We start from the raw sequence: 12597 nt of genomic DNA on the forward strand, positions 1-12597 counted from the left end.
TTTTTTCCTCTCTTGGGCAGTTTATGAACTTTACACTGAACAGGTACAGAAGAAACAGCAGGTTATTTGTCTCACAGAAAGGTGACAAGTTAATAATTACTTTGACCCTCTGCATGGATTCTCTGTTATATTGCATTAAATGAAATATGATTTTCAATATGTTTTTAAATTAAAGTGCTGATTTCCTGTGCAACCACAGTTTAAGCCAAGACTACTTCTTACTTTGTGAACTATTAAGACTCTTACAATGTTGTGCCTTACATAGAAGCCATCTTATGTAAAGAACCCACCTTACATATCAGAGGAAATTTTATTCTCAGATCCAATGAATACTTCTTCACTTTGGTTTCCTCTAATTCCTGCCATGAAACTAAATGAAAATTGCTTTAAAAGCGCTACAGAACATTGTGGCAACTTCTGAAGATGTTGGTTCTAAAAGTATAAATCATAAAGTTTACTCCGCAAACACTGAAAGAAGAAACGGCAGCAGCTACAAATGCATTTATTATAGCTAATATTGTCACAGAAGGGTGACGGTGCATGCTTCTATCAGTATTGTAGTGTTCATAAATTACACGCAGACAAAGTACATAAAACATTCTTGTGAAATACATTTGCAGATCACCAATTTTATTTACTTACAGCCTCGAGCTTTTGAATAGTTTGATAGCAGTTTAGAAAATGAGGCGTCAGACACAGTAAAGTTGCTACCACCATTGTATCCAAACATTTTATGAGGGGAGGAAGCGGAGGCAATGTTTTTTTGCTGGCTTGTGTATTTAAGGATCAAAGGTAGTTATATAAGTAGATGATAGTGAAGCAGACCGACACAGTGTTTTCCTGAATTATTTCTACTAGACGCTGTTTTTTGCAAAGGATTAAGAGCCAGATTCTTATCACAATGCCTGATTTTTATGTGCCAGTCCCTTCAGAGATAGATCACACCCAAGCTTAATAACCCTTTTACACATCCAAGGGGAATTAACTTACATCTTGGTGACTGTACAGGCTGGGAGGAGTTGTCCTTGAGAGCAGCTCGGCAGAAAAAGACCTAGGGGTCCTGATAGATGAGAAACTTAACATGAGCCAGCAGTGCGCTCTGGCAGCCCGGAAAGCAAATGGGATCCTGGGCTCCATCAGGAGAGGGGTGGTCAGCAGGGATAGGGAGGTGATTGTCCCTCTCTACTCTGCTCTTGTGAGGCCCCATCTGGAGTACGGTGTCCAGGTGTGGAGCCCTCAGTACAAAAAAGATATGGAGATTTTGGAAAGGGTCCAGAGGAGGGCCACAAAGATGATCAGGGGGCTGGAGCACCTCCCCTATGAGGACAGGCTGAGGGAGTTGGGTTTGTTCAGCCTGGAGAAGAGAAGGTTGCGGGGTGACCTCATTGCAGCCTTTCAGTACCTGAAGGGAACTTACTCCCAGGAGGGGAGTAAACTCTTCGAAAGGGCTGATAATAGCAGGACTAGGAGAAATGGTTTTAAGTTGAAGGAGGGAAGATTTAGTTTGGATGTTAGGGGAAAGTTCTTTACTAGAAGGGTGGTTAGGTCCTGGAACAGGCTGCCCAGTGAGGTTGTGGATGCCCCGTCCTTGGAGGTGTTCAAGACCAGGTTGGATGGGGCCCTGGGCAACCTGATCTAGTAAATGTGTATGTTTGGTGGCCCTGCTAGGCAGGGGGGTTGGAACTACATGATCCTTGAGGTCCCTTCCAACCCGGGTAATTCTGTGATTCTGTGATTCTGTGTGACTGCAAGCCAAGGACTTTTTTTTTTTTTTTTTATGTGTACAAAATGGCCTCCAAAGAATTTCACATGCTGGTGACTTTTTGTCTACTGACTGGATCTGCTGCTCACTCTCCAGTATGCAGAGAAATCAAAATATATCCTGAAATTGAAAAGACCTCACAGTAGTTTTACGGGTTGGCTTATTTAGCTATGTTGGATACTTGACACCTTCTCTGTCAAATTCTACTCACAGTTCTATAGCTGTGAGAAACAGGAAGGCAACTCTGAGGCAACATCCGCCATTCCAAGGTTAGCAGAGGCGATATGGGCTCTTCCTGGGGTCTTAAATCTAAGGGCAACATTATCCCATGCTGGGACGGTGACTCTATGCATTACATGGTTCCTCTACTGCTGTTTTAACCCAGATTTACACACTGTTGGGTGTAAAATACCTCACTCCTCGCTGCAGGGCTACATTTAACAACAGTCTTCATGAACATGAGCTGGGATGAATTGATTGGGAGAATGCTGAAAACTTATATATATATATACACACATACACATACACACACATATGTATATACACACATACATATACATAACATAGAACCCATATATATGGGGTTGGAACTACATGATCCTTGAGGTCCCTTCCAACCTGGGTCATTTTGTGCTATAATATATATTATTATTATATATATGTATTTAATATAAATTATATATAATATATATTATATACATAAGTATATATATATATATATATATATATATATATATATATATATATATATATATATCTCACAGAATGTCCCGGGTTGGAAGAGAAATAATAATTTTATATATATATATATATATATATATATATATATATATATATATAATAATTATATATATATATACTATATATATATAACTTTTTTTTAGTGATTTTAAGCAACTTTCCAGCTGTTGACATTTATGATACTTCGCATCACAGAGGAAGGAGAAACGCTTTCTCACATTTCTGTTTCTCGGAGGCGGGTTTCGTTATGACAGCATCCCCTCCAATCCCCAGAAGACTCTCTTCCCTGCCAAGAGCCGCCTCCACCCGCTCTGGGCAGAACCAACTAGAACAGCCAACCCCACAGCCGCCATAGCTTCCATCACCTCCCCTATTACCGCCACACAGCGTGGCCTGGCTCCTCCTCTTCTCGCGAGACTCCTTATGCTCGCGACAGCGGCGCGCCGCCATCTTACCTGCTCGCTCGCTCGCTCGCCCGTTCGTTCTGCCTCGCTCTGCGGCTGAGGGGGGGGCGGTGCGTTTCGGGGCCGCGCTCGGTGCTCGCCGGCCGCTGCCGAGGAGCAGGAAGAGGGAAACCTCGGGGCGGCCGGGCCGCGTTACCCGGAGAAGGAGAAGCGAGAGCGGGGCCCGCGAGGAGCAGCCGCCGCTCGGTTGGTTCCGCCCCCTTCGTGGCGCTGGGCCTCCTGCCCCTGCCGAGCGGCCTCCGCCGAACCGAGAGGCGGCCTCGGGGGGCAGGGGGAGGCGCGGCGGGAGCCGAGGTGTGTGCCGGCGGGGCGGCACGGAGCCCGCCGCCGTCGTTGGTGGTGCTGCTGTTGCCGGGGAGGCGCGGGGTCCGGGCCGCTCTGGATGGTGGTTAAAATGATCATAGAAAACTTCGAGGCGCTGAAATCCTGGCTCAGCAAAACGTTGGAGCCCATGTGAGTAGCCGCGACCCCGCCTCTCTCCCTCCTGAATAACCTCTCCCTTGGAAAAGACGGGGCGGTTAGGGCAGGTGAGCGCTGCGAGGCAGAGCTCTGGCGTTACTACCCGGCAGGTGCCCTCGGCTCGCCCTTCTTCCCCGCCTCCGTCGGGCACCGCGGGGCTGTGCCGTGCCCCCGCTTCTCGGCACGGTCCTCAGCGGGGAGGTAGCGCCGTCCTTCTCGTGAGGATGCAGCTTCTCCCCCTAGCGACCGCGTTCACCGCTACCGCTCGTGTTCCCTCCCTTTGTAGTGAGCGGAGATAATGTCTGCGAGCGCGGCCCGCTCAGCTCGCCCCGTGGAGGCCGGGGAAGTGGGCTTCGGCTGCCAACCTGGTGTTCTCAGGGCTCCCGTGTGGGGGTGACGTGTTTCCTACATCGTTCGCAGTTGTTTGGCACACTGATGTTCCCCCCCCCCCCCGCCCCCCACAGCTAAAAATTGCATCAGTTACACAGAGCTCTGGGGAGTAGGAGCCCCAGAGAGTAATTTGCTTATTTGTGAATACCTGCTTGGCTTCTGAGCATAGCATTCATGCTAGTAGTAAGGACTAGTCAGCAAATAGTCAGCCCACATAGCACAGATCATCCCTCACTGGATAATATTCTGGTAGCATTAATATGGGAACTTGGTTTTAAATGTTTTGTGTTCTGGAAGTATGGTGCCTATTGACATTTCAGATCAGTGCAAGCTCTTGTCTTGGCATTATGAAATACCACTCTAACATGTCTGTATTAAGTTATTGGAGCATGATTTGAGTCAATATAACCAGAACTTATAAATGAACTTCGGTGTTAACTTTTCTTTTGAGTTACTTGTCCATGATGGGCTTTGACAGTGTTGAATTGAGCCAGAGAGGGGGATCAGCTCTATGTTTTCCACTGACGTTAGTTAAGTGTATGTAGATACACACACAGTTTGTATTGCCCACGTTGAAATAGCCTGAATAAGACTCAAGACCTGGGTAGTGGTTATTCTTTTTTATGTAAGACAATGCTGAAGTAAGTGACTCTTGAACTTCATTCCTGTGGGCTTTGAATTAGGCCTGCACCAAATTTCTCTGAGCGCACTTACACAAAAGGTTTAATCCTTAATGCCGTGACAGGATTTTATTTTAAGTTTTATTTGGAAAAAGAGAAGCCTTTCTTATGAAGGATGTGAAGTAATCTTCCTCTTGTGTAAATATAAGGTGTTACTGAAATAACAAAGCATACTCTGTTTTGTGCTAATACATCTAGCTGACCTATTACTAGCAATAGTCTTCTGACACAGAATGTTGATTTGAACGTTTTCTTCAGTGTTAGTGTTCAGTTTGATATGTCTTTAGAGAATGTTGAACAGGAGATTTGTAACAGGTAATGCTTTGGAAAGACTTGTAGCTTCCTACATAAATGCTGGTGATTTGAAATGATAGGTCACGCACAGTTATTCTCAGGCAGCTACTGGGGGTTGATACATTGGCTTCAAACAATTTAGGAGTATTGTCAGATTCTGGAAGTTCTCAGACTGGAATCCTGCTGGTGACAATTGCAGTAAAGCTTCAGTAGGCTTCAAAATGACTTTCGTTATTGAGTGTATATGCTGGATTATTTTGATTTTACAGGTCCGTATCCAAAGGCTGTTCTGCTTTTGAGTATTTATTCTGCTTCTCTGCATTTGATTATTGCACATCAGAAGTTTGTCTTCACTGGTTTACTTTAGATTTCTTATGAGTGATCTAAAAAGCATCAAAAAATTTGCCAGATAAGATTTAGCTTGAGGTCAATATGGTTCCTAAGGCTCTCCCCAGGCTTCATTCATCAGTGACAAATAGTGGTAACTTACCACAGAATCACAGAATTGTAGGGGTTGGAAGGGACCTCTAGAGGTCATCGAGTCCAACCCTCCTGCCAAAGCAGGTTCCCTACACCAGGTCACACAGGAAGGCATCCAGGTGGGTCTTGAATATCTCCAGAGAAGGAGACTCCACCACCTCCCTGGGCAGCCTGTTCCAGTGCTCCGTCACCCTCTCTGTAAAGAAGTTCTTGTGCACATTCGTGCGGAACCTCCTGCGCTGTAGTTTCATCCCGTTACCCCTTGTCCTGTCCCCACACACTACTGAAAAGAGACCAGCCTCGTCACTATGCCCCCCACACCTCGGGTATTTATAAACCTGGATCAAGTCCCCTCTCAGCCTTCTTTTTTCAAGGCTAAACAGACCCAGTTCCCTAAGTCTCTCCTCACAAGGGAGATGCTCCAGGCCCTTCACCATTTTACTGGCCCTCCGCTGGAGTCTTTCCAAGAGATCCCTGTCTTTTTTGTACTGGGGAGCCCAGAACTGGACACAGTTATCATCATAAGAAGCCTAGGATATCCAGTGTTCCTCTGTTTGTCTGCTGTCTGCTAGCGATACTCAACAGTTAAAGGCTGCAGTTGGAAATTTCAGGGTTTTGAGTATCAGTAATCACTTAAGGCACCACAGTGTTTTTATTAAGATAAATGAAACGTGTGAACAGTTCATATGTGCTTCTGGTGCTTGAAAAGTATGTTGTGGGGTAGTTAATTGCTAACCCGGAAGATGTTGAGGTTTTTGAATTGTTTGGGAGGAAAAAAGCCAGCAGGAACTCTTAAACTCAGTTATCACTGTGTTTTGTGTTGTGGCTGCCCAGGGAGGTGGTGGAGTCTCCTCTGGAGATATTTAAGACCTGCCTGGACGCCTGCCTGTGTGACATGGTGTAGGGGACCTGCTTTGGCAGGGGGGTTGGACTCGATGATCTCTAGAGGTCCCTTCCAACCCCTGTGATTCTGTGATTGTGTTCTATACAGATGTATCATCCCATTACACAGTTAGCGTAGAGGTGTTGTCATTTCCCACCAGTCAAGTACCTTGGAGATGCTTCTGATCTCAGGTACCTGAAATGCACGCCCATAGCCAGAGCTTCTGACTGTATGGAAATTTTAGTATACAGTTACTTCTTTAGGACTGCAGGTGTTATACTAGCACGTAAAGACAGTAAGTGCTGGTCACAGGTTACTTTAGGCTGAAAGTAACTTTTTACTTGTCTTTTGCTTTGCATTAAACAAAAGCATGTGGAGTCTGTGCATCTCAGGGCTTCTTCTAAATCTTTAGCTGCAAGATAGGCAGGTGAATTTCCCAATTAGATGAAGAAACATATAATCATATCCTTACGGTGCTGTTGTCTCGTAGTTGCAAAGTATGAAATGTTTTATAAGTAAAGAAATATCCTACACACCTCTATGGATCTGTATTTACCTAATAGATATCTGGAGCTTGGTAGTTAGCTGCTGTTTTCCAAGCTGTCCACTTCAAAGTATCCAGGGCTTTTTAATCTTGGTGTGTAATTTGTTGCAAAGGCTGTGGAGTGTATAATCCTGAAACATTTGTTTCAGAACTAGAAAGCAGTAATGTCTGTAAAGGTTGCTTCTTTTAACTAGAAAATTTTCTCTTTAAAATATTGTAAAGTGTAAGCAAGAATATGAACTTTATAATTTTCCTCAGCACAGGAAAGACATGGAGGTACTGGAGCAGGTCCAGAGAAGGGCAACGAGGCTCGTGAAGGGCTTGGAGAATCAACCCTCTGAGGAGAGGCTAAGGAAGCTGGGGCTGTTTAGTCTGGGGAAAATGAGGCTGAGGGGAGACCTTATCGCCTTCTTCCAGTACCTGGAAGGTTCTTACAAGTGAGAGCGGGGCAGGTCTCTTCTCGCTGGTGACAAGTGACAGGACGAGGGGAAATGGCCTCAAGTTGTGCCAGGGCAAGTTTAGGTTGGATATTAGGAAGAACTTCTTCACAGAAAGGGTAGTTAGGTACTGGAACAGGCTCCCCAGGGAGGTGGTTGAATCGCCATCCCTGGATGTGTTTAAGAGCCGTTTGGATGTGGTGCTCAGGGATATGATTTAGTGGAGGGTTTTTAGAGTTAGGGTACTGGTTAGGCTGTGGTTGGACTTGATGATCTTCAAGGTCTTTTCCAGCCTTGGTAATTCTATGATTCTATAATGAAACAAGTGTTGTGTATATGTTTGCATAGACTAGATGCGGTTGGGTTACATGCACATAGTGCCTCTCTCTGGGAAGTACTGTTCATAGATAAGAACCTTTGGAGAGGGTAGGAGGGGAGGGAGGGAGGGAATGTCAGCATATAAGTTTCAGAGTTTATTTATTCACTTCCTGGACTGTTCTAATGCCTTTGTCAAAGCCTTGGTGATTCTCCATGCAAATGCTTTATCTGAGATGGGTTGCGTTGTAGAAAGGCAGAAATGGCAAGTGCTGCTAAGCTGGAGCTTATGTACATTCCTACTCTGCTTGAAGGGTGGTACTTCTTCAGTGACTTTCTGCAGTCCTCCAAAGTATAGGCCTTTTATTCCTTTTTTAAAAAAAATATAAATATAAATATATATATATATATAAATTTGTGTGTGTGTGTGTGATTTTGGAAATAACCTTGGTTCACAGAGAATTACATAACATGCACACAACCATTAATGATACCTGTATGTGAATGTAGTAGCAGTGTAAACAAAGTACGAGTACTTTTCTGCTGCGGCTGCTTTGTATTTGACTAGAACTATCTTGTATGTTTAACTCAAGCTATCTCTGTGTTGAATATACATGTGTCAGTGGTTGTCTTCACTGCTTGCAGACTGCGGTGTGCTTACTTTCTAGTATTACATAACTTTTTCTCATCCATGCTGTGGCAACACTGAACTTGAAATATAACCTCGTGTCTATCACCTCTAAGTTTTGTACTAACAGAGACCTTGCTATGCCGTTTCTGTTGTGATGGATTTCTTTTCTGCAAGTCTGTTCTAGATCCCGTATAAACTGTGTCTATATGCTTGTTAGCATGGCAGGATCTGGCTTGGCAGATTGGTAAGGGGACAGGTCTTTTTCATTTTATTGCTAGCTGTGTTGTATAAATGCTGCACACAAACACTTCGCCTTTATAAGATGCTGTAATATTCCACCACATTGTCCTAATTCTTTGCAGTGGAAAATTATCTTGTCTTTAATTACTTTGTGTAAAATAAGTGTAATTAAACTCTTCTGCTGGCCTGCTGAATTTTTACTTACAAGTTGAGTAAGCTTCCTGTGTCTATTTTTTCTCTCTTTGCTGTATTTAGGTTTCAGAAAACATTTGTGCAGTCACAAAGTCAGACTTGCAAAGAGGAAAAAAGAAATATTGAAACAATGTTTGTTCAATATTTAGGCACCCCTCATTGAAAGTGAAAGGCTTTTTTGCATCATTTATTTCTGTAAATGATAACGGCATTCAAACTATTTTGACAGAATAAAGTCCATATTGAGGAATATTGTGTGTTATTGTATAAGAGTGTGTTTGTCATTGGAATGTTCTATGGGAAACAGAACGTGCGGGTGTTCACTTATTCCTTCACTCTTCTCCTGGTTGCTGTGCTTTTCAATCTTTCGTTGTTAAATCTCAATACGTTCCTTACGTGGATGAACGATCTTGCTTAATTATTTTGGATCTTGCTTAATTATTAATAGGATGCTGGTTAAGTTATCTTCTCCCACTAGCTTGTGAATAAAAGGTACTTAGGTACTGGAATAGGCTCCCCAGGGAGCTGGTTGAATCACCATCCCTGGTTGTGTTTAAGAGCCGCTTGGATGTGGTACTCAGGGATATGATTTAGTGGAGGGTTTTTAGAGTTAGGGTTCTGGTTAGGCTGTGGTTGGACTTGATGATCTTCAAGGTCTTTTCCAACCTGGGTAATTCTATGATTCTAAAGGAATTTTAACAGTGGTGTAAAGAATATGCTAGTGACACAAGATACTGAAAGAGTAGAAATTGAATGAAAATCTTTGTCATTTCTTTGTATGTTCATGGTGTCCGCTGTCCTCCCAGAAAGACTTAACATCCGACCTGGAGGCTTCACTTTAACTTCCCAGAAGCTTCCTAAGATGTTCTAAAGCATAACAAGAAAAAAAGGAGTTTATTTAATTTTCTGTTAACACTTTACATTAGAGTATGACCAATATAAATGAGGCATGGATGCATGTAATTGTATCACTTCTGATGTCACTCGTCTGCATCTATTAAACTTGGGAAGTCTGGAAAAGGTTCTGTGACAGAATTGCAGTATTGGGATTATAAGAAGGGATACATGAAATCAGGAAATAAAATATGAGAAAGTTTTTCTTATTTTGCTATACCTTCTTCATTCTTACTCTGAACACTGCCAGGGGTGAAATGAACTCCTTAGTTGCATCACAAGGTGCAGAGAAAACAGTGATTTTTGCTTTCTGCATTGAACGTGTGCTGAGCAGACAGCAAGCTAACAGCAATTCTGCCCCTTGGGAGCTCTTCTGAGTCTAGAAGGTGGCATTGTAAGCTGTTGGTTGTTGGTTGCAGCTGTATGAGCCTGTCAGATTGGGATATCATATCTTAGAACTACACTAATGACATCAGTATTTTGGATAAGAGCATTGGCGGCTGCTGCGTTCCTCAGCGGATGTCTGTGCTTATAAAGAGCCATCAAAAATGTCTCAAGATGGGTCAGACCTTGCTGAGTGAATCTGTCGCTCATTGAATTTCTGAGCGCTGGAGCTTTTTACAGATGTTTGAGTGCAGAATCTTGCAGCAACACAATCAAATACCTACTTTAGACCAAGTGCTCTGCTCAGTGAGCAACAAGCTTTTTCTGCACACAGTCACGCCTGCAAATGCAAAGCACTCAAAGATAGCCACATCCACTGTGGTTAATGTCCGGAAAGCAAATGGGATCCTGGGCTCCATCAGGAGAGGGGTGGTTAGCAGGGATAGGGAGGTGATTGTCCCTCTCTACTTGGCTCTTGTGAGGTCCCATCTGGAGTACTGTGTCCAGGTGTGGAGCCCTCAGTACAAAAAAGATATGGAGATTTTGGAAAGGGTCACAAAGATGATCAGGGGGCTGGAGCACCTCCCCTATGAGGACAGGCGGAGGGAGTTGGGTTTGTTCAGCCTAGAGAAGAGAAGGTTGCGGGGTGACCTCATTGCAGCCTTTCAATACCTGAAGGCAACTTAAACCCAGGAGGGGAGTAAGCTCTTCGAAAGGGCTGACAATAGCAGGACACGGGGAAATGGTTTTAAGTTAAAAGAGGGAAGATTTAGGTTGGATGTTAGGGGGAAGTTCTTTACTAGGAGAGTGGTTAGGCCCTGGAACAGGCTGCCCAGGGAGGCTGTGGATGCCCCGTCCTTGGAGGTGTTCAAGACCAGGTTGGACGGGGCCCTGGGCAACCTGATCTAGTAAAGGTGTATGTTTGGTAACCCTGCTAGGCAGGGGGGTTGGAACTATGTGATCCTTGAGGTCCCTTCCAACCCGGGTGATTCTGTGATTCTGTAATGTCAAGCACTGAGCAGCGTGCTAGAGAAGTATAAATATGAATCTGTAGGCAACAAAACCGGACTGTGAAAGTTAAAGTTGTGATTTCTGAGGATCAAGGTGAGACACATAACATGTACCTACACGTTACTTCCTTTACAGAATGATAGTTCCCTGCCTGGAGGTTTTCAGGCGTGCTTTTGTGGTTTCAGTCTATTGTGGTAGTTTAAATTTGTCAAGAAACTAGTTTCAGGACTTCCAGGTCATTTCCCACTCCCCTCCTCCCCCTTCCCTTTGTAACAGGTAACAGCTTTCAGATTATAGTTGGAGAGCTGCAGTTTGGGAGGTCGTTGTTTTTTCTCTTTTCTCAGTGGTTAAAATGGTTAGGTACCCTATAGTTAAACACCACTTAGGGATTGTTCCCTTTGGAATTTGAGTAGAAGAGCCAGCTGTTGTTACCAGAAAGTAGACTTTGCTTAAACACACTAACCTAGCAAAATACATCTTTAGTGTAGTCAACATTACTCAGTGAATTGAGGTGTGAGGGGCAAAGTGGCGAGGCCAGGCTCTTTTCAGCAGTGTGTGGAAACAGGACAAGGGAAACAGCCAGAAGCTGGAGCATAGGAAGTTCCACATGAATGCGCGCAAGAACTTCTTTACAGTGAGGGTGACGGAGCACTGGAACAGGCTGCCCAGGGTGGTTGTGGAGTCTCCTTCTCTGGAGATATTCAAGACCTGCCTGGATGCCTACCTGTGTGACGTGGTGTAGGGAGCCTGCTTTGGCAGGGGGGTTGGACTCGATCTCTAGAGGTCCCTTCCAACCCCTACAATTCTGTGATTCTGTAATTAGTACTGAAAACTGGTAGGTTGATTGTTGATTAAAGAACTGCAAAGAATTAAGTTTAATCATAATTTGGAGTTTATAGTTTTAAATTAAAACTAAATTAGAGGGGAAAAAAAGACTACAGAGAAAAGGAACTCCTTCAGCCAGAGTTACTCATGCATTTTCAAATATCCAGTGCTTGAATCTTTTTATGGCTTAGACTTGCTTTTACATGTTTAGTTTTCTTGAGCTGCTTTTTCTTTATTTCCAATGGTCATTTGGAATAACTTCAACAAAACTGAATGAGATTGGAAATAGTTTTTCCTTGAGTTTTGTTGTAGCTGTGAAGTCTTGCTTCTGCAATGGAGCAGAGTATTTGATTGGACATAACATTGCTTTTCCAGTGATTAGAGGTATCCAGACCATTCCTTGAAGAACACGTGGAATTCTAGCAAGGGTTTTTGTCCATATAAGCCTGTGTGCTGGGCAGTGCTTACTAAAGCAGGATTTCTAGAGCAGTCTCCCTTGTCTAGTGTAGAGTATTCGATACAGTGTGTTTGACTAACGCATGAGTCTCTGCTAAAAAGCATTGCCAGGGGTAAAAACATTTAGCGATTCCAAACATTATCATGAACCTAGAAAGTGGGGTGTAATAAAACGCTCTGCATTGTTTAATTGTAGCAGACACTGGGATATACATCCCTGCACTGGCAGTTGGCTCAGATTACTTGTACCAAATTCATTTTGCTTGCTCATTTTAGAAAAACAATAAGAGACAAGGAGAAAATGTATGTGATTATTGTTGTGTGCAGCATAGGCCTGTGAAAACTTGAGGGAACACGTGTAAAAGATTTGGGAAATGTTATTTTACTTGTTTAAATGCATGGGCATGTTTTTCGAGTAACCAAATAATAGCATAAGAATAAAGTTAAATCTAAACTTGTCAGAGTTTTACTGCATGTATTTGATTTTTGCTGAGGTCATGTTTTTTTGGGATGTT

The 12597-nt window shown here is 43.5% G+C and overlaps 1 protein-coding gene across 8 annotated transcripts in view; it reads left to right on the forward strand.

The window, feature by feature from the left end:
• Nucleotides 1-3320: 3320 nt before the first annotated feature.
• Nucleotides 3321-12597, forward strand: part of RBM26 (RNA binding motif protein 26) — a 45442-nt gene continuing 36165 nt past the window's right edge. For all 8 annotated transcript variants that reach the window (XM_085553240.1, XM_085553275.1, XM_085553255.1 and 5 more), the window contains exon 1: nucleotides 3321-3420. In XM_085553240.1, coding sequence (XP_085409366.1) covers nucleotides 3350-3420 — 71 coding nt within the window. In that variant the 5' untranslated portion in view covers nucleotides 3321-3349. The remainder of the gene's footprint in view (nucleotides 3421-12597) is intronic.

This window comes from Coturnix japonica, chromosome 1 (assembly GCF_054131305.1).
Source record: "Coturnix japonica strain WE chromosome 1, WE-NBRP24, whole genome shotgun sequence".
NCBI lineage: Eukaryota > Metazoa > Chordata > Aves > Galliformes > Phasianidae > Coturnix > Coturnix japonica.